This window comes from Saccopteryx leptura, chromosome 6 (assembly GCF_036850995.1).
Source record: "Saccopteryx leptura isolate mSacLep1 chromosome 6, mSacLep1_pri_phased_curated, whole genome shotgun sequence".
Classification (NCBI taxonomy): domain Eukaryota; kingdom Metazoa; phylum Chordata; class Mammalia; order Chiroptera; family Emballonuridae; genus Saccopteryx; species Saccopteryx leptura.
In genome coordinates, this window is record NC_089508.1 from 40498943 (window position 1) to 40521225 (window position 22283).

The 22283-nt window shown below is 39.0% G+C and overlaps 1 protein-coding gene across 1 annotated transcript in view; it reads right to left on the reverse strand.

Moving 5' to 3' along the window:
- The window catches only part of LRRC9 (leucine rich repeat containing 9), a 116581-nt gene extending 103628 nt beyond the window's left edge, over window positions 1-12953 (reverse strand). The window contains 6 exon segments of the mRNA XM_066388277.1: window positions 4119-4189; window positions 4889-4952; window positions 5847-5987; window positions 7658-7876; window positions 8162-8243; window positions 12865-12953. Of these exon segments, the coding sequence (XP_066244374.1) occupies window positions 4119-4189; window positions 4889-4952; window positions 5847-5987; window positions 7658-7876; window positions 8162-8209 (543 nt within the window). The 5' untranslated portion in view covers window positions 8210-8243; window positions 12865-12953.
- Between the last annotated feature and the right edge of the window lie 9330 nt (window positions 12954-22283).

Here is a 22283-nt window from a genome sequence, read left to right on the forward strand (position 1 = left end):
TTCCCATCAAAGGCTATGGGACTGCTGCTCTATTACAATCACCATTAAATTCTTGGCTTTTAGTTGTTTTAATTTTTTCTTCTATAAATGCCTTTTCTACCTATTAAAGACAACTGAAACCTAGCTTTCTCCAGAGGGCCTCACTTTCTTCACAAACTATGGAAGGGGAAGGGTTGATAATGCACTTTCAGACTGTTTCTCCGTAACACCTTTCATCCTGAAGTTCCAGTCATCTTCACACCTTCTTTTATTTGGAGTCTGGCCCTTGCTTCACCCTTCAGTCTTGTTCCTTCCAGTTTAAACCCTGACATTTTCTGCTGTAGCCATACTGAACAACTTGTAGTTTCAGAATGTACTAGACCCTATCTTATCTTTAGACCCTCACTCATGCTGCTGCCTTAGAGTGTTTTGGACTTCACCTCAATTTAACCTCTTAATCTTTTAAGACTCAACCTAAAAATTGTCTTCTCTGAAAGCCTTGTTTCATCCCTCAAGCTTGGGGTAGATGCTTCTCCCATAAACTCTTAGCCACTGGCCTTATCTTTGTTATCGAGTTTGTCACTTGCCACTGCCAATTGCTTGTGCCTCCACAAGTCAATAAGCCAAGGGTCTACATGGGTGTTGGCCCTCGATCTACAAGCTAAGAATGGTGATTACTTTTTAAAGTGTTGGGGAAAAAGTAAAGAATATATTATAGAGGTCTATGTGACCCACAAAACCTAAAATATTTTCTATCTGGCCTTCTATAGAAAAAGTTTGCCAATTCCTGAGATACACTCTCTGAGAACAGGGCTTGTGTCTGGTTAAACACTGCATTCCCAACACTCTGTATTTAAAACACAGTAGGCACTAAATAAATATGTGAATTAAATTGAATGATTATTACTTTCTTCCAACCTCTACAATATCCTCATATTTTCCTCAATAATGCATGACTAGGATGGTTTCCGGGGCAGCAGGGTGCTATGGTGGGGTTGGACCTGAAAGGCTGCAATACTAGCTAAGAGAGTCAGAATCAAAGTTAAGGGGAATTTAAAACAAGAACCAGGAAGCATTATTTCTGAAGATAAAGTGCAAATGGAATTTGGAAGCAAGTAGAAGTCAGGCTGCAAGAGTAAAAGGTAAGACAGAGCCAAGTAGCCATGCGTCTCCAAACTGTCTCTGGACAAGTGGGAATTTGGCTCATTGTTAGGACCTGAGGCTGTGGGCTTTGTTGCATTTGACCATCAGTCTGGGCTAGGAGATAGTGAACTATGAAGTCTTACACAGGAACCTCCCACCTACACTCAGGAGTCAGGTGACATTGCAGTCATTTTAGTGACTGAAAATTAGTGTTGTGGTACCTGGTGGAGATAGAAAGTGGCACAAAAGTTATTCCATCATTGCCAGGATAGTATCTTTTTAGGGTGAATGGAAATGGTAGAGATAAAAATTCAAGATAAGAGTGTTTCAGAAATATTTCTAATATGAGAATAGTAAAAGTTGCTGTGAATCATGTTCAATGCTTTTATAATAAATAGCCATTATTCTTACAGGAAACCTTTGTAATATTATGCCATACAATAAATTTTCACAATAATCCAGATTGAAATAAAATAGGTTATCATAATAGGACCAGTAACAAAATAGCATGTCTGTGGAGTGTTAACTGTGTTCTAGTCATTATTATTCTAAGAGCTTTACATCATCACTTCAGTTATACTATATGTTACCACCATATTATGCTATGTCTGGTTTGTGGCAGGGCTAGAGTTGCAGATCCTTCTGCCTATGCAGCTAGGCTTTTCCCCACATCAGGCTGCCATGGCTAGCCAGGGTGAGGTACACCCTGTCTGGCTTCTTGGCAGGGCAATCCCTTATCTTCCCAGCATCCTGCCCTTATCTTCTTCAGCCTCGACTCATGATTCTCTCCCTCACTCTGTTCCAGCTGCACCAGGTTTCCAGTTTCTTGAATTTGCTATGTTCCTCTCCACCAATGAGGGCCTTCTCACTTGGTGTAGAATACCCATTCCGTAGGTAACTCCTACCCATGTCTCGTCTGTTAGCTTAAGCATGACCCCCACGGCACTCTGAATATCTCTCTCACAGCTCCCTCTGATTCGTCTGCTGGTATCACTCAAGTATACCCTTTGATTTCTGGCCTTCACACCATTGTGCATATTGTTCTCCCATCTTAGAAGGCCCATGTGCCACCGCCTGGAAGATACACCCACAGTGGCTGTTGAAATTCTGTCAACCTTTCAAGGTGTGACCATGTCGAATATCTCCTCTTGATTTTGGCCAAGAAAATAAAATTTTGTTTGAATTTCTTTTTAAGTTGCTTAAATATTCTGCCTCATTCCACAGCTTTTTGATATCTTATATTCTTCTCTGAGTAAAAGAATGCCTATTTTAATACTGATCAATTCAAAATTATTTCTATAGTAGATTTACTCATCTTTCTTCACTATTGTCGCAGGCGTCCCCAAACTACGGCCCGCGGGCTGCATGCGGCCCCCTGAGGCCATTTACCTGGCCCCCTGCTGCACTTCTGGAAGGGGCACCTCTTTCATTAGTGGTCAGTGAGAGGAGCACTGTATGTGGTGGCCCTCCAACGGTCTGTGGGACAGTGAACTGGCCCCGTGTGTAAAAAGTTTGGGGACCCCTGGTAGAGGAAATGTTGGAATATGCATCTTCAGTCTGACACTGTCAAAATTATGAATGCCATGTTTTCACCCACATTATATGTCATATACATTAAGTCTTTTTATTTGTTTTTTCTCTTTCATTAAAGTGCTTGACAAATGTTTATTAAGATTTATTACATCCCAAGTACTGTTTTAAGCCTTGTGAATACAGCAGTGAAAAACAGACCAAGTTCCTGTATTCTTGAAGTTGTATTCTAGTAAGAGATGTAGAGCAGTGCCAAGAGGAAAAATAAAACAGGGAACGAGAGATGGGAGTGCTGCAGCCTGGGTAGGGGAGTAGGGGTTGTTGCTACTTTACCTAAATTGGGCAGGAAAGGCATCACCAAGAAAATAACGTTTGAACAAAGACCTGAAAGAAGTGAAGAAATGAGCCATGAAGATACAGGGGGAAAGACTATTCCAGCAAGTGCAAAGGCCCTAAGGTGTGTGCAAGGAACAGTGAGGAGAGTGGCTGGAAAGGAGTAAGCAAAGGGGAGAGTGGTAGAAACTGTGGTCAGAGAGACAGTTTGGGGACTAGATTTTTTTAGTGGCTTTTACTCTGAAAGAGATGAGAGAAACCAAGGGAGGGTTTGGGCAGAAGAGTGATTTGATCTGATATATTTTTAAAGGAACGGGTTGCTGTGTGAAGTACAAATTGATCATAGTGAAAGGGTAAGCTAAACACAGAAAGGACTGTTGGGAGGCTTCTTTTTTTCACTCAATGCAGGTTAGAGATGATGGTGTCCCTAACCAAGTCAGTAGTGATGCAGGTGGTAACAAAATGCACCTATTCTGAAGGTAGAGCTAATAGAATTTGCTGATAGATTGAATGTGAAGTATGAAGGAATGCCAAGTATGAAGGGGAGACAGAGAGGACTCTAAAGATTTTGGCTTAAGTTACTAGAAGAATGGAGATGCCATTTAGAGAGGTGGCAAGGTCTGCAGGAGAAGAAGGTTCAGTGGAGGGGAAATCAGTCTGCGTTAGGACAAGAGATGTCTATAGTTTGGGGAGTTGTTAGGGAAAGTAGAGATACCATTTTAGGAAGAACTAGTGGATCAAAGGTATTTAAAGTAATTATAAATATGATGAAATTATTTACAGAATGAATGCAGAATAAGAAAATATCCCAGGACTGACCTGGAGCACTCCGTTTTTTAGATATCATGAAAGGATGAATAACCACAAGTATTGCTAGAAATATTAGAGGAAAACTAAAAAAAAAAAAAAAAAAAGTAGTACCCTAAAAGCCAAGTAAGGTAAATGGTTATTTGGTTTTAATAGTGTGAGCTCATTAGGATCATTTTAATCAGTCACCTCTAAAATTTCTGGGAGTATTGGGTAGTCCAAAATAATTAAGTTACTTCTTAAAAGGGGCTATCTAGTCCATTTTTTGCAATAAGATAGCTCATGATCCAAACTGGTAAATAAAAATGTATTCCACTTAAACATACCTTTAAAGAACATATTTGATTACCAGAAAGGTTTAATATTTCCAGTTGTTCATTGGGATCAAGACATCGACCTTTCATTTAAAACACAAGATGAAAGAAAAATTATTTCTTGTTTTATCTCTTATTTATATTCTTTCATATTTCTGAGTTCTATATGGGAATCATTTCTTGCATATAAAGAAGACTAACAGTAACACTGTATAAACTGTATAATTTAGCAACCACTAATTAATGGGCAATATTTTCACATCCTATAACCATAGATTTAGAAATGCTTTGCAAAGAGGTTATACAAAAAAGTCTAAAAGAAAGAAATGTACTTTTTGTGTGTGTGTGTGTATTTCTCTGAAGTTGGAAACAGGGAGGCCGTCAGACAGACTCCCGCATGCGCCCAACCAGGATCCACCCGGCACGCCCACCAGGGGGCGATGCTCTGCCCATCTGGGGCGTTGCTCTGTTGCAACAAGAGCCATTCTAGCACCTGAGGCAGCAGCCATAGAGCCATCCTCAGTGCCCAGGCCAACTTTGCTCCAATGGAGCCTTGGCTGTGGGAGGGGAAGAGAGAGACAGAGAGGAAGGAGAGGGGGAGGGGTGGAGAAGCAGATGGGCGCTTCTCCTGTGTGCCCTGGCCGGGAATCGAACCCGGGACTCCTGCACACCAGGCCGACACTCTACCACTGAGCCAACCAGCCAAGGCCAGAAATGTACATTTTATACTGATAAAATATTATTGTAGCATTATCTTACATTCCAAATGAAATAGTACATACCGATGCTGCTAATTAGATTTCCAGCAAGGTTGAGATCATTTAAATTCTTCAAGGTTTGCAAACCCTAAAAATTTAGACAGTACATAATTTAGGAGAAATCATTAAAAACCTATATTTATAAACCATCTGATCAATCTAGTTAGTTCTCCAGGTGTTCTGAGCACTGAGCACAGAAGTAAAGAGGGACCCTCGTGAAGCCATCTTTGTTTCTCTGGAACCTGGAGACAGCTATGGGAGTTAGAGGGAGCAGGGAGGGATATGGAGAGAAAATGAGGAAGAGGAATAAAAAAAGGCACAGAACACATAGAGTGTGTTTATAACTAAGGCAAGTTATAAAACTTCTTTAAACCTTTTTTTTGTGAAAGAGATCGATAGATAGATAGAGAGAGAGAGAGAGAGAGAGAGTGACAGACAGGAAGGGAGAGAGATGAGAAGCATCAATTCTTCACTGCGGCACCTTAGTTGTTCATTGATTGCCTTCTCATATGTGCCTTGACTAGGAGGCTACCACAGAGTGAGTGACCCCTTGCTTAAGCCAGTGACCTTGGGCTTCAAGCTAGCGACCTTTGAACTCAAGCCAGTGACCATAAGGTCATGTCTATGATCCCATGCTCAAACCAGTGACCCTGCACTCAAGCTGGTGAGCTGGCGACCTCGGGTTCCAAACTTGGGTCCTCTGCATCCCAGGCCAAGGCTCTATCCACTGAGTCACCACTTGGTCAGACAAACCTCTTTTTTTTTCTTAACCTCCAGAGAGGAAACAACACTACCTCTCAGGCTTGGTAGGAGGAGTAAAGAAAATAATATATATGAAGTTCTCTATGTGAGTTCTTCCTACTAACAATAATTAAACTCATCATGAATATTTAGGCTCTTAAGCATAATGTGATCTTGGACATTCTGGTTTAAACTCCATAGTAGTAATTAACTTTACTAATATTCAGTGAAATTATCTTACCTCAATATCTTTAACTGCATTGTTGTTCAGCCAAAGAACCTCCAATTTCAATAATTTCTCTATATTTTCTATTTTGGAAATTTTATTATAATATAAATATAGTTTTTCTAAATCTCTGCATTTTTGAAGACCTTCAATTTTCTGTTAAATAGAAGAACAGACTGAGTAGTGTTAACTTATGTTTTGCCATAATAAGTACATTTTTCCTCTCTCTCTTTTTTTTAAGCAAGAGAGAGAGAGACAGACAAGAAGAGAGAGAGATGAGAAGCATCAAGTCATAGTTGTGGCACCTTAATTGTTCATTTATTGCTTCTCATATGTGCCTTGACTGGGGAGGAGAGGTGGCCTCCAGCCAAGCCACTGACTCCTTGTTCAAGCCAGAGACCTTTCAACTCAAGCCAGCGATGATGAGGTCACATCTATGATGCCACACTCAAGCCAGATGAGCCAGTGCTCAAGCCAGCAACCTTAGGGTTTTGAACCTGGGTCCTCAGCATCCCAGGTCAACACTCTATCCACTGCATCACCACCTGGTCAGACTAAGTACATTTCTTTTTAAAAGTTACATTTTACTGCAAAACCAATATCCAGCAAATTAAATTTCTTTTTTTTTTTTTTTTTTTTATTTTATTTTATTTATTTATTTTTTTTGCATTTTTCTGAAGCTGGAAACAGGGAGAGACAGTCAGACAGACTCCCGCATGCGCCCGACCGGGATCCACCCGGCACGCCCACCAGGGGCGATGCTCTGCCCACCAGGGGGTGATGCTCTGCCCATCCTGGGCGTCGCCATGTTGCGACCAGAGCCACTCTAGCGCCTGAGGCAGAGGCCACAGAGCCATCCCCAGCGCCCGGGCCATCTTTGCTCCAATGGAGCCTTGGCTGCGGGAGGGGAAGAGAGAGACAGAGAGGAAGGCGCGGCGGAGGGGTGGAGAAGCAAATGGGCGCTTCTCCTATGTGCCCTGGCCGGGAATCGAACCCGGGTCCTCCGCACGCTAGGCCGATGCTCTACCGCTGAGCCAACCGGCCAGGGCGCAAATTAAATTTCAAAAAGAAAAACATATAATCTATCTACCTAAACACAAGTTTATATTCTCTTTAAATTTAAATCAACTTTATACCTAATTTCATATGGCTATAATCATAATACCTATACAGTTTTGTTTTTCTAACTTAAGACCATCTATAATGTTTTCATAATTTCAAATTATAATATTTATTAATTAAAAATATTTTATGAAGTTTATAATCATTTTCTTTAAAATAACCCTACATGTAGCATATTATTATTTTAAAATTTTAGCTTTTATAAATAATGCTGCAATAAATGACTTCATGCATATAGTTGTTTATTGCTGACCTACTTCTCTAGAGCAATATCTTAGAATAAGGATTTCTGAGTCAACCTTCCTTTGGCTTTTCATATATTTTGCAATATTATTTTTCAAAATAAATGTTACAATTTTTGCACTACCTATACTATCTAAATGAACTGATTTTATTACTAAGCAATAATGGCTATTATTTAGTCTGATTTGATTACTAAAATGTAGATATGTCTATGTTTTAATTTTTCATTTCTATTTTTTCTTTGTATAAATCTATTTTCATCTTTTGCTCATTTATTTATTTTTGTTTTCTTTTTTGTTTTACTAAAGGATTTTATTGCAACTCATCAAGTATGGTCTTTCTTTCCCCCTCACTTATTTGTTTTTATCCACGTGTTAAGCATATATTTCAATAAATTATTTTTCCAAAGCCAAAGAATTCAGTATAAAATATTTCATGTGAAGTTATATGTTTAGACTTACCTCTAGACAGCATTCGACAATCCAAAGTTCTTTGAGTTGTAAACAAGTCTCTATTCCTGAAATTTCTTTTATATCTTGAGCCACGATTGTGAGACTTGTTAAATTAGGAAATAATGATAACCCAACTATACGGGGGTACTCTGAGAAAAACATCTCCAGTTTTGTAGTATTTGGTCCTTCTTGTCCAACCATCTCATAAGATAAACCATTGCATAAACACTGTTTTCAAAAAAGAAAGTGGGTATTACCTATTTAGGATAATAAAAAATTATCTTTGCCTAGAAATTATAAACAGTCAATTGCACTAATGCCATTGACACAAGAAGGAATGTTGTACCACACACACACACACACACACACACACTTTATATATATATACATACTTTATATATATATATAAAATTTTTCTCTGATTCCAAAGGTCACAGAGCAGAAGAAATGTCTAGGTAAGCTCCAGAAAGCAGCTTGCAAACTTGGTTGAAAATAAAATTGGCTTTAACTCACCAGTTCTTTGATTATTTCTTCTTGGTTTAAATTTTCACATTCAGTCATCTTCCATTAAAAATAAGGGTCATAATAATATTATCTATTAAGGAAAATAAAAAATTAAAATAAATACTAAAATTATGGCATTCCACATTAAAAGGGTCCTTAAACCTACTTACGTGCAACTGCTTTGTGGCTCACAACTCTTCAGACGGCACATTACCAACTATCTGTCTGGGCCCAAGACAGTCCGTCCCATCTCTAGTTTTCAGTTAGAAAGTTATTTTTTATTCTGAGTTTAATCATTTCTTCGTAATACCTTCCCATTTGTTCCTATTTTACCTTCTCGGTTGAAATAAAACAAATGTAATTTTCTTCCACACTATGAGCCTTTATCACTTGAAGGATAGAGTCATTTCTCATCTGTACCCTAACCTTGCCTCCAGTTCATGTCGTTTAGTTCCCTAAGTGTACTTAGTGAACAAAGAAAAGAATCCTTAGGTTAGCGACATATATGGCATGGTAATAAATGTTTATTAAAATGAATTTGCTAACTTCTTTTCAGATGATATAAGCTAATTAATAACTAAATAACTCTAAAAAAAGTTAACCCATTTTTTCCTAATTTTAAATACTTTCATTATGATATTCCAGATATATACTATTTTAAAAATATAGGAGTCCTAGTTTTAATATTATGACATGACAAAGCAAGGTGTAGAAATGGAGTATATTGTGATCCCACTTTTTAGAATAATAACTCTACCACAGACACATGTGTATGTGTGGATGCATGTGTGTATATGATTATGCAAAAATAAAATATAGAAAGATACATAGTAAGTTGTTAACACTAGTTATCTTAGATGCAGGTGAAAGCATAATGTAGGCAGTCATGTTGAATAGGATTAGAACTAGGCAAAGAGAAAAAAAACCCTCACGCTTTTTTAAAAACTATGTTCAGTATTGTACAGCATAATTATATAGTCATTTGCTTATTCATTCTATTAGTAAACATTTGTACTGTTTCCAGTTTGGAGCTAAATAGTACTTCTCTGAACATTTTTGTCACACAGGTACACATTTCTACTTGGTTAGTACCTACCAGTGGAATGAGAAAGAAACTATTGTTTCTTCCAACATAGATGATTCTCATAAACACAACGTTGCACAAAGGAAGCCACACAATGAGTACATACACTGTGTGACTCCATTCATTTAAAATTTGGAAACAACTAATCTCTGATAACAGAAGTCACGATAGTAGGTAACTTTCAGGGGTGAGTAACTAGTAGGAGGCAAAGACGGGTTCTGTAGTACTGATGAAGATATATTTCTTGCCTGGCCTGTGGTGGTGCTGTGGATAGAGCGCTGACCTGGAATGCTGATGTTGCTGGTTTGAAACCCTGAGCTTGTCCGATCAAGGCACATACGGCAAGCAATGAATAACTAAACTGAAGCAACTATGAGTTGGTACTTCTTGTCCTCCCCCCACATTGTAAAATAAAAAAATAAAACAAACAAAATACACATATATATTTTTCTTGATCTGGGTGCTGAATAAAGGAATATATGTTCACTTTGAGAAAATAAAATTAGATTCCTAAGATATATGTTATACCTAAATGAAATTTTACTTAAATATTTATTTAAAAAACATTTGCATGCTAACTTTTCTTCATTTATACAAAGTAATGTGGGAAGTGAGTCATGAAGATACATGGGGGAAGATATCCCAGTAAGTGCAAAGGATCTATGTTGAGTGTGTGCAGGGAACAGTTAGGAGACCAGAGGGCTGGAATGGAGTAAACAAAGAGGACAATGGTAGAAGCTATAGACCATATATATAATATATATATATTGATATATATATAAATTAAATTATATATATTTATATATAAATTAAAATTTTAAGGCAAAAAAAATGGTGGCTAGAATCCATGTAATTACCTAACTTACCTCCCCAAATCCCACTGAATAACTAAGGGATTATAAAAATAAGAAAAAAATGTGTAGTAGTGCTAGGAAAAGAGCAGTGATTGTCAAAATGTTGAGAAAGGTCTTTTGACTGAAAATAAACCAAGTGGTATCAGATCAAGAGAAAAGCCCATCAAACCAGCCCCAAATTCAAGGTATCAGAGAAAGAAGTTTAACAAAACTATGCTAAAAATTTTCCCAAACTCAGATCAGCAATGATTGGGAAGAGGATGGCTATAGCCATCCAAAGGGACCAAATCGAAGGATTTTGAGATCTACATCAGAGTACTGCACACAGTCTGTAATTGTACTCGGGCTTCGTAAACTGGGAACATCATTCCACCGTGCTAAGTCAAGGAGGGGAGAGAACTCGGCTAACATTACAAAGAAAAAATCATCTAATACACTCAATTCTCTGCTCATTCATTCACTCATTCATTAAGTGATGTACTGAGGGGCAAATATCTTCCAGTTGGAGAACGATGGGGTGGGAAGAAAGAGAAGATTTCTTTGGTAAGTTAATATTTGGGCAAAGAGCTGAAGAAAAGGAGTATGAGCAATGAGGAAACCTGGGGAAATGCATTCAGGCAGAGGCTGAGCAAATGCAAAAAAAGGGGGGGGGTGAAAGTATACTTGGCATGTTTGCCAAAGAGCAGGGGACATGATGTGTCTGCAGCACAGCCAGGGAAATGGAGACTGGTAGGAGGTGAGGTCAGAGAGGTATTGCAGGGCCAGGTCATGTGCTATCTTGTGAGGCCCTTGTGAGGATTTTGGATCTTATTATGAGTGAGATGGAAAGCTGTATGAAGATTTTGAGTTGAAGAGTAACATGAACTGTCTTAAGTTTTGAAAAAGATCATTTTAGCTAGTCTGTTGAAAATAAACATGTAGCGTAGAAGCAAGGACACAATTAAGGGATAGTTGTAATAATATAAGTGAGAGAGGATGGTGGTTGGGGTAAAAAAAACAACCACCTCTGTCATTAGCAGTATTTCACTACCTCCATTGCAGTTCTCAGCTCACTGCAATCTGTTTGGGGACACCTCAGGCCACTGCAGTTTCTTTTAGCAAGGTAAACAATGACTTAATTGCCAAAGACACTGGCCATGTTTCAGCTCTCAACTTGACTTTGACATGGCGTTTTGACAATGCCGATGACTCTCTTCTTTAAGTTTTCCTTTTTGGTTTGCTTTTTCTCCTTGGCTTCTTGCTACTTGTTATTTCAAACTTACTGATCAATTGTTTCCTTCTTGGTGAAAAATTACTAATCCATCTCTTCCTCTTCCTGGTGCAACCGACCAACAACCCACATGGAAAACTCCATGTGAATGTGTCACAGGCATCTCAAATTCAGTATGCTCAAAACTGAACTCATCCTATTTCCCAGCCAGCCTGCTTCTCCTAATGCATGCCTTCTCTCGATAAATGACACCATCCTTTTAATCATCCATATCTGAGGATTTACCTTCAACCACTTTTACTGTTTCCCCCATGCTCACTCACTCATTAAATCCTTCTGCATATACCTCTTAAATGTCTATCAGATTTTCCCTCCTCTCCATTCCAATCGCCTCTTCTTTGGTTCAGTCTCACATCATTTCACCTTAACTAGATGTCCTCCCTAGAGTCCCACTTCCCTCCAATCCATCCTGTCTACACTACTGTGACAGCCAGCCTCCTGAAAGGTAAATCTGCTCACCTGAGTCCCCATGGAAAGTATTCATGGTTTCTGTGCTTCGACTCCTGCCTACCTCTCAAGCTCATCAACCACAAACTCCCCAGAGCACCCAGGCTTTGGCCACAACTATATTTCTCTGAACAGGATGGGATATTTCTATATTTTGACATATGCTGTTTACCTAACCTAAAATGTCTTTTTCCTTGACTTTATAGTGTACTCCATATATCCTTAAAGATTTAAATCAAACATTTTCTGTGTAATGAATTTCTCTCTGGTAGTAATATCATTCTCTTTCTTGTGACTCCAGTGAAGGCCTGCAAATATGCCCTAGATATGGAGCCTGTCCACTGTATTGGGATGCTTTCAGGTCTCTCCTCCCTACAAGATTCCATGCTCATTGAAGGCAGGGGCCATGAACTTATCACAGTGTCTAGCACACACATGATGTTTGATAAAAACTGTGTTGCGTGGTTTGAATTGTCATACCACAGGGTCCTTTATGGTATAAAGCTTGCTATACATGACCAATTAGAGTATAAAAGTAATTAGAATGCTAAGGACCATGTTTCTGTCTGCTATGAGAATGGGGTAGGGTGCCATTCTGAGAAAATCAAGTTTCTTTTCTATAAACTAGAAGCCCCGTGTCATCAAACTGTTTCCTCTCTTGGGTATAAAGTGATCAGAATTCATTCATGATCACTGATGGGCCAAATGCCCTTGTGGCTGTATCAAGTGAGCAGTATCAAGTCTGGGGAAGGAGCACTTGGTTCTCTCTGCTCAGTACCTTAACAGGGTCAGTAAAGGCTGCACAGTGGCTATGGGCCACCATCCCTTTCCTTCTCTTCTTAAGTTATTCTCTGGTCACTGATGGCCTTAGATAAAGCCAGGGCACTGTCTCTCATTATTATCTCCATTGTGCCATTCCTGAATCCTCTGAACTCAACTTTGCTTCTTTCCTGTCTTCCTGCTTGTGTGGATGGAGACGGACAGAGGGGAGCAAAGACTCCCAGGGCCAGGCAACACGTGATATACACCCAAAGACCACCAGGTGACAGACACTCACCGTAGCCCAGACAGAAGATGGATTTCCGCACAACTGAAACAGAGCAGCGTCCACTCCGACCTCTCAAATCCTTGTCCTGCAGGAGCAGGCGCGGCACCGTCTCTAGGCTCAGGCCGGATGTGTACACGCTTGCCTAGCGGTTACCTAGGAAACCCCTCCCAGCCTCTCGTGACCTCGCAACCAGGACGGAGATAAAAGGGGAGGGGAAAGCAGCAACCGACCCGTTTCTGTATCACGTGGCTCCAACCTCCAACCAATGAGCAGAGTTAGGGTTCACCCGCAAGACCCCGTTGGTCCTCCTTGGAAATAGTGGGTGCTTCCCTGCTGTGGGTCTTTTCCTGCTGGCGTGCAACCTCCCACCTGCCTTCGCTGGATCAGGGGACGGAACTGGAAGCAACGAGTTGTGGGCATCGTGGCAGGGACCTACCTAGTCGTTGCCTCCTCGAGTCCAGGCTTCCTCCCATCGAACATCTTTGACGCTCAGGTCCTCCTAGCCCGGATCCTCGCTGGACTGGAATCCCCAAAGTGTGACGCTGTGATGTCATAAGGAGGCCGGACGACCGTGACGGCCCTGATCCCCCGCGACGTGGCCTTCCTTTCGCGGCCCTTGACCGCCGCTGGAAGCCGCTGAGCCCAGATCCAGCCGAATGGAAGGACTGCGCAGGCAGACAAGCAGCCCCCAGCCCCACCCCGCGTGCCCTTGGGCGAAGAGATGGGCCCTCCAAGGGTCTTCTTGTCCTGTTCTCTGAGGACAGGCCTTTGAGGGCCATTTAAATATTCTAAAAGGTTCAGGAGGCAAAAAATATTTACAAAAATAAAGTAAAATTTAAAGAGGGGGGGGGGAGGAACTTTTAAAAGAGTGAGCAGAGGGGCTGAGAAATGCATAAACATAGTAAAAGGCAAATCAAAGTAAAGGCAGCTCTCATTTCAGTCTCTAGATTGGCGCTGTCCAATGTGGTAGCCATAGCCATGTGTGGCTCTTGAACACTTGAAATGTGTCTAGTCAAACTGAGTTGTGCTGTCAAATACACATTGTATTTTGAAGACAGTATGAAAAAACAATTTTTTTGTATTGATTGCATGTTGAAATATTTTTGATATATTAGGTTAAATAAAAATGTATTATTAAAGTTCCTGTTTCTCTTTACTTTTTAAGAGTAGTCATTAGAAAAATTTAAGTTACACGTAAGAGTTATGTTTCTGTCGGACAGTGCTACTATATGTTTTTGTGGTTCAGTTGGTTTGTGGAGAATATTTATGACTGTAAGTTCATGCAAAATAGTGTCTGTAATGCTCATTTCTGACACCAGATGGCCACTTTATTCAATAGATTCTAGTTTTAAACCACTTTCTCAAGAAAAATACAGGAGTGCAGATTTTAAAAATATTTCCATTAATTTAACAACTACCAGCAATTCAACATATTTGTCATGATTCAATTAATATTCACTGTTGTAAACATGCATAACCATAGGAAAAGGTTAATTTTTCCTCTACAATTTTATTTCACAGAAATTTGCTTTCATTTGTCATTAATTGATTGATATAAACAAGTAACTTTAAGAACATTATTTCTGGATTAAGCTCACGGGTTTGGCCAGCCAGCAATCGAGTTTTACTTGCTGTATAGCTGTAAACTAATAACCACGGGTGTATTGCCTTTGCCCTAGTAATTCTTAAGAAAGAATGTTGTTAACATATTCCAGATGGTATTTGGAGCAAGAGGTGCTTACATTTAAAAGCCATAGGAGGAATACAAAAAGAGTGATCAGTTTTGTTAATCTCTTTTTCTCACATTAAAGTTTATGATATGGTTTTATGTGTCCGTTCAAGAAACAATGCAAATTGAAACCACTAAAAGTCCAGCAAACTAAATTAACATTGTAAGTGAAATAAGACTTCATTTAATTCATCTATCTGTTGATACTCTTAGACAAAGGACAAACATATAAATTTTATCTCTTATTTATGGGTAAGTGTATCTTGAATCTGAAAACAATTGTGAAGGTACATTACCATTGATTATAACAAATTGTGTCACTGCCTAATTTAAAGAAGAATCATTTAAACAAAAAAGAAGTGGCTTTATCGACCTAAATAAGAAAATCTTGAGTTGCATAATAATTAGTTAATTATAACCTTTAAATTGATTGTTAAATTTATTTCCCCAAAAGCCCTATGCTTATTGATAGAGAACTATGGAGACATTCAAATTATAATTTGGCTTTGTAATGCCTTTAAGATTAATTCCAGAGAACCAACAGTCTGTAGATTTCAAATGCTGATGTAATTTTTATATTCTTGACATTTGATCTTTATGCAAATAAACATTTTCTCGTTACTAATTTTATTAGATTGTGAAAATTCTATGTCACATGTTTAAATTTGATATAATCATTAAAAAACTGAATACAGCACAACTTAAGGTTTACTTTGATGGTGGAAGAGATAATTCTGCAGCGCTTCTAAAGTCATCAGCAGAGGCCCTCTTATGAATGTCTGACTGTGAATATATATCATCCAATTAAAAGTTGAGAGTTGTTCTGAAGTAAAGTTTTAACTAGACCAACAGAATGCTATTTCTAATAGGTCTATCTAAAAAGAGTTAAATAATCTTTGTCCATGATTTGTTGATATAGAATTAATAGCTTAAAAGGCAGCCAGGATGGAATTGTAATGAGGCACTTACTCTCTCTCAGACAATATAACCCCCTCATTTTACCATCCCATTTATATTTGCATTTAGGTCTGAGGTAGCAAATTGAAGAACAGTGAATTTGAGCAGAGATGGTAGTCTTAATTCACTGAAGAGCTGACCAGTTCTTTGTAGAAAGAATTCTTTCCTCTTTCTTTCCTTTTCTTTATCTTTTATTTATACCTCAGTCCAGAAAGTTGATTGTATCCCTCATATCACAGCATATTATCATTATTTTTCTATATAAGGCCCTTGTTTAATCTAAAATTTTTTTTCCAGTCTCAACTCCCATTCCAACAACAGGTACAAATCTAATGTATCTTATAAACCTTGAGTTATGCATTTATCTTTGTACCTCTCTTTGTACGTTGTCTTGATGTGTCTGTTAAACTTGGCCTTGACTAGATTAGCCTGTTCCTTGAATTCTTCTGCTGGTTGTTGACAATGCTCTCTTCCTGTCGTTACTGCCCTCAGTATCTTCTCACCCACTCTGTCTTAGTTTTCCTAGCACTATGCCTTACTGTAAATACCTAACCAGCTACTTTCAGTACTTAAATGCTCCCAGCTCCACCAGTCTTCCTGAGTTCTTAGCTATAGACACTTCTCTCTGACCTACCTGACTACCTTGCCTGTGGCTAGCTGCTCTCTACTGTCTCTACTGGGCCTGGCCTACTCTGTCTTGGTACCGGAGGGACTTAGAGCCAATTAATTGAACTTTGGCTTAATCTTTGGACAATTTAGTACTATTCTTAGTTGCAATAGCCTATTTTTTTCATTATTGAAAACATGAACCTCTTCCAAATAATGCTTTAGGCTTTATGCTGCTTTAGTGGTGGTCAAGAACTTCCTCCTTCATATCATATAACTTTGGGTGGTTGGAAGGGGCAAGGGATGGAGAATGGGGAACTTGTGGAATAGGTTTGTAAAAATGCCGGTCAAGGCTGAGTTGGGAAGGATACAGCTATCATTATAATTTTCAAATTTTAGTGGATATAAGAATTACGTAAGGTGCTTATTTAAATTATATACTCCTGAGCCTATTTCCAGTGGATCTGACTCAGTAAATGTGAGATAGGGCCCAGGAACAAGCATGTTAAGCTAGAATGTCAAGTGATTCTGACGTAGTTGGTATCTAGCACATACTTTGAGAAAATATTTCTGTACGGTGTGTTCAGAACATATGCTTGGGGGAGGAAGAACCCTAATAGTCTGGGTGTACTAGGATAGATGCAGGATGGATCATCTTTGTGATTTTCAAATGCCTTTTAGGTCTTTTATGGTGCTTGGCTTGTTTTCCTTAAGCATTTTAGTAAGCTGGGAAGTCAGGATGGAGAAATATGGAAGGAATAATATATGTATGGCTCTATCTCACAGTATTCTACAAACCCCAAAAGTACTAGAGATGGCTGGAGTTTGGTGACCTGCCCCAATCATTGAATGGCTCTAAGGGAGAAAATTCCAGAGAATTGACCTTTACAATCTCATATTTGGATTGATACAGCTCAGCAAAGAGCTAGTATTGTTAGCCACAATTAAGGATTGTATGAATAAATGGGCCAGGTTCCTGGAGTTGTGTGACAGTTATCCAGAATAAGATTGTACCCCAAATCAATATGTACCAAGAGATAGTGTACCTCAGTTGGGGTACTGCCACAGACTGGTCAGAAGGAAGTCTCAGAGTGCTTGAATCATTGCATTCTGGGATGGTTGAACATACCTTATCAGAGCTGGGGCTCCTAGAACCACAATGGTAGCTTCAGTGCTACAGCAAGTATACTGGAAGTTTTGATACTTCCAGCGTATCTTAGGAATGCTTTGCTTGACTGTTGGTTTCTGTAGAGTCCAGAAACATCATAGGCCTTGTGAGGAAAACTCAGAGCTTGCAAAATGCCAGCTCTGGGACAGACCACAAATTCTGAAACATGTAAGAAAAAGTGGGATATATAATATACTCAAGAGTATATCTTTTTATTGATACTGACTAGTTACCCTGAGTAGCTAATTCTCAAGGTTGGACAGCAATGGTTTTAATTCCAGTGGGGCAAAGAGGGCTGCTGCAGTGTTTGGCTCCTGGGGAGGCCACATAGAATGAGATGAGCATAGAGCTTTATGAAATATTTTTACCATGATAACATTGAGGGCAATATTGGGGAGAAATAGATGTGATGCCCAGTTATCAAAGTTTGCAGTTCTGAAACTTCTTAGGTGGGTTGAACTTGTTGGGGAAGTGTCAGGCGACAGCTGCCAGTGCTGGCGTTGCTCCACGATGAGCTCATCCTTGAGTAGGGGCCTCATTACACAAGAACTGATTTTTTTTTTCTACTCCCTCTCTCAACCTGGGGCTTAAAAATGGCATAGTGGCTTCCCTGACCAAATGCAGAGAAGAAGAGAAAGCTGGGATCAGGGAAGCTTAAGTACATCAGTTTAAGATGGTCCTCAGGGAAGTCACCAAGTTTGAGAATAATTATGCAGATACCTGAGCTAGTTTGTAAGGGGCATTGAAACAGCCTCAACCAGTAGGGACAGTAACCTAGAAAGAATCACAGCTCTTTCCACTTAGGTGGCCCAAATGGACTGACTATTCAGAACTTCTTTAAACCCATTATCTAGAGTGGCTTTATTCCATTCCAAACTGGGCAAGCTAAATGAAATGACAATCTAGGCCAAGACCCAGCCATGGCTTTACTCATGACACTGAAGCTTCTACACCCAGACACTACCTCTAAGCATTCTTCAAAAATCTACCCCAATTAAGCTGTGGATTCCCCATAGCAGCTAAGAAGAAAACTTTATTTATTATTACTGGAAATTTTAATCTCTCACCTTCTTGAAGAGGTGGTTTATGGGGAAGTTCCATACTTCAAGGCCTCTGTACTGAAATTATTTCAGACTGCAAGGCATCTGTTCTTTACGATATTTAGGAAAGTTGTGATTTTCCACATGGTCTTGATTTTCCCATGAGATATTCCTCTATGCATATTAGGGGTTAATGGGTAGGGTAGGCAGGAATTGACAGAACCCAAGAGGTTAACTTCAGAGCCTGCAAGCCCCAGCTGCATAAAAGCCTCTGTCCCATGGGTGACAGCCATAGAGAGCAGAAGCCCAGGAGTGGACAGCCAGTGACTCAGGCTTATCTAGGATGTGGGTGGAGACTTGCAAGGTACAGAGGCTGACGTGAAACTACAGAAGGCCAGGTCATCAGAAGGGAAGCCACATTTGGGGGAGAAACAAGGACAAGCAGGAATTGAAAGCTGAAGTCCAAGACACTGTTATCTCCAGAAAGAAAATAGGAGCCAAAGTCAGGACCCAGGATATCATAGAATTTGAAGGTGCCTGGTGGAGACATTGTGTTGATATCTCAGGGTTGGTATGGAAGGGCAGCATCCCTTGGAGAAGGTGACTTTGTTTAAAGCATCCTCAGTGTGTCTTCTTCTAGTGAGACTCCTCACATTTCATTCATTTATTTATCAATAATAAATATATACTATATGCTAGTCACTTCTATAAAATGTACATATAAATCAATGAAAAGAAGACATCCAAGAACTCAATGATACCCTGTGTAACACAACACATAGGAAGAAGTTTATTCTTACAGGACCAAAACAATCCTTAGTCAACTTGTATCAGTCTTCACAATACTTTTTCACAACAGCAGTCCTGGCAGGGGCCAGCACTGCTGGGTGTTTTTTTTTTCAGGTAGCAGAATTTGAAGTTAGGCATTAGAGCTGCATTGCTCATTAAAAGGTATACATTAAGCTTCTCTTGATGCAGTCAAATGCATAATCCTTCTCATCCTCTGGCTTCCTGGCAGCTGGTAGTGTTCTTTTCGTGAATTGATCCTTGATGCTTACGATAACCTTACATGTATAATTTATAAACAAAACTTATTAGTATCTAAAAGATGAAAAAATAAAAAATAGAGAAATAAAAAATGTTGGCTGATTACCCTAGAGACTTTTCCTAGAACTTATTTTTTTTTCTCAGAAAATTCAGAGACAATGAAAAGGTTTGAAGAGGAAAATAAACATTTTCACAATTTTAGACATAACTTCTGTTATGATATGACAATATGCAAGGATTGTTGAGCTTGTTCATAGTTTGCTGAAACGTTTTCAGCCCTCAGGAAATTAAGCATCTTGCTGTGAGTGTCAAGGGCCTGTGATTGCATGTCTGTGGGCTCTCCTCCCAAGGCAGTGTGGCATGCTGGACCTAGTTTTATTCCCTATCAGAGTCTAAACTCAGCTTAGTGAAGCTGTCTGATAATCCACTATGAGATATGAGCATTCTGTAAATGATGAGTTATGTATTTGGGAAGGCTGCCACTTATAAAAGTACTGACCTGCCAAATGTATAAAGTCAAAATGTTGAACTTTGAATACTGGTGACAGGCTAGAGTAGGAGTGACATTTGACAAGAAGATCTTGCTAACATCTCCACAGTTAAAGCTGCACAAGAAGCCATGATTCAGTTGAAGGGTAACATTATTCTAGGATCATCTAGATATTCTGCAAAGTAATAGTTTTTTCTACATAAGGTAGTTGGCCTATTACTTTTAAAACAGAATGTTAACCCTTCGACTGATGTCCTGGTATGCTATGCCCATTTCAAAGAGACCAAAGAGACAAAGTTCAATGTTCTTTCTCCTCCTCCTCCTCCTCTTCCTTTTCCTCCTCTTCTTCTTTTGCTTCTTTTTCAAGTGAAACAAAACAGACCCAAAGTGTGTCTTTCTCTTTATTGACTATGTGCATGTGTCTTGGACTATCTTCATGCCAAGGACTTTTCATTTAGAACTTTTCATTTTTCTTAGGTTCTTCTCAGTCATGATAGTCTTATCCTGATTGATCATGGTCTTACACCAAATAAGGCTACAGTGGGCTAGATGACCAATGACTGGACAGTTCATAGTGCATGCAAGCCACAGAGTTTTTGTGGTCCTATCTACTCTGTGACACCAGCGGTCAAACTTGTATTGTGGTGTACCTGAAATTATAAATACAGCCTGGCTCAAAGTCCTTTTGCATAAGTATTCCCCTGAACTCTTCCTGAGACTCTCATGGAGTAGAATTAAGCTTCTGCTTAGTACTGTTTCTGGTTCCCAATTAGAGTGGAGTTCTTGCCTACTCCCCAAATTTGATGGAAAAAGAGATTTATGGATAAAAAGCTCCAAGAAAGGAGAGAAAAAAAACCGTTTCTTCTCAGACCAGCCTAGCCCTTTCCCTTCTATCCCTTTTCCCCAAAGACCCAGGGACCTGGGATTTTCCTGTATATACCCATGTCAGGCCTGAGATTAGGTCATGCCTCTTCACAAATACTACAGGCTCTTGAAAGATGGTATGACATTTCCCCCCATTGGGATCATATGAATAAGACCAGAGCCCTTTAAATTGGAACTAACTCCCAAAAGTGTGAATCGACTGCTAATCTGGAGTTTCAGTGATTGCAATCCTAAATTAGAAGAAAATGGATTTTTGCTAAGGCTCCTACTGAGCTGTCCAGGGTTCTGACTTCCTCACAGGATATCAGTACCTTTTCTGTCCTGTCCTCTTGATGCTGGTGATCTACTTTAACTTCTGATAACTCTGGGTGTAGTCTGTGAGTATTAATCTTGACGGCCTCTGTAGTTTTCCTTGAGCTCCACTGAGTCAGACTTTAGTTAGTGATGTACAGCATACAAACGAAAAAATTGATTGTACTGTGTCAACACTTTTAAGTTGGAGAACATGAAGTTAAAGTCAGAAGACTTAGACTTGAGCAACAGCTGCATTAGCCATGTGACTTTAAAGAGGTCTTTGTGATTTTTTAGAACCTCAGTTTTCTCATCACCCTGAACAATAAAACGTGAAACATAAATGACAAAAATACAACACAAGGGGTATTTAAAAATATTTGAGAAAAAATATCTGACTGGAAAAGTAAACACTAGACAAAAGAAAATTCACAAAATAAGAAAGACAAGTTGTTCACAGTATATATAAAAATTAACTAAAAAAATTAACTCAAAATTGACCAAATACCAAAATATAAGACCCAAAACTATAAAACTCTTAGAAAAAAAACACAGCTATAAATCTTCTGACCTTGGATCAGGCAAATATTTTTAAGACATAACACCAAAACCACAAGTTGTGAAAGATAAAATAGTTGAACTGGACCTTTTTGTGCTATAAAGGACACCATAAAAAAAGTGAAAAGACAATCCATAGAATGGGGCAAATTTTTGCAAATCATGTATCTGATAAGAAAACTTGTATCCAGGATATATAAAGAACTTTTACAACTCAGTAAATAAAAAAGACAAATAGCTCAATTTAAAAATGGGCATAGGATCTGAGTAGACTTTTCTCTAAAGAAGATATACAAACGGCCATAAGCACATGAAAAGATGCTGAACATCATTAGCTATCAGAGAAATGCAAATCAAAACCACAATGTAATACTAGTTCATACCCACTAAGATGGTTGTAATAAAAAAAAACCACAAAAAAACAGATAATACCTGTTGGCAGGGATGTGGAGAAATTGAAACCAAAATACACTGCTCGTGGGCATTTCAAATGAGGCAGCTATTCAGAAAACATTCTGTCAGTTCCTTAAACAATAGAATGTTGAGTCTCCATATGACCCAGCAATTCTAGTCCTTATATCCCAAGATAAAAGAAAACATGTACACGAACACTATAGCAGCATTATTTGTAATAGAAAGAAAATAGAAACAACCTAA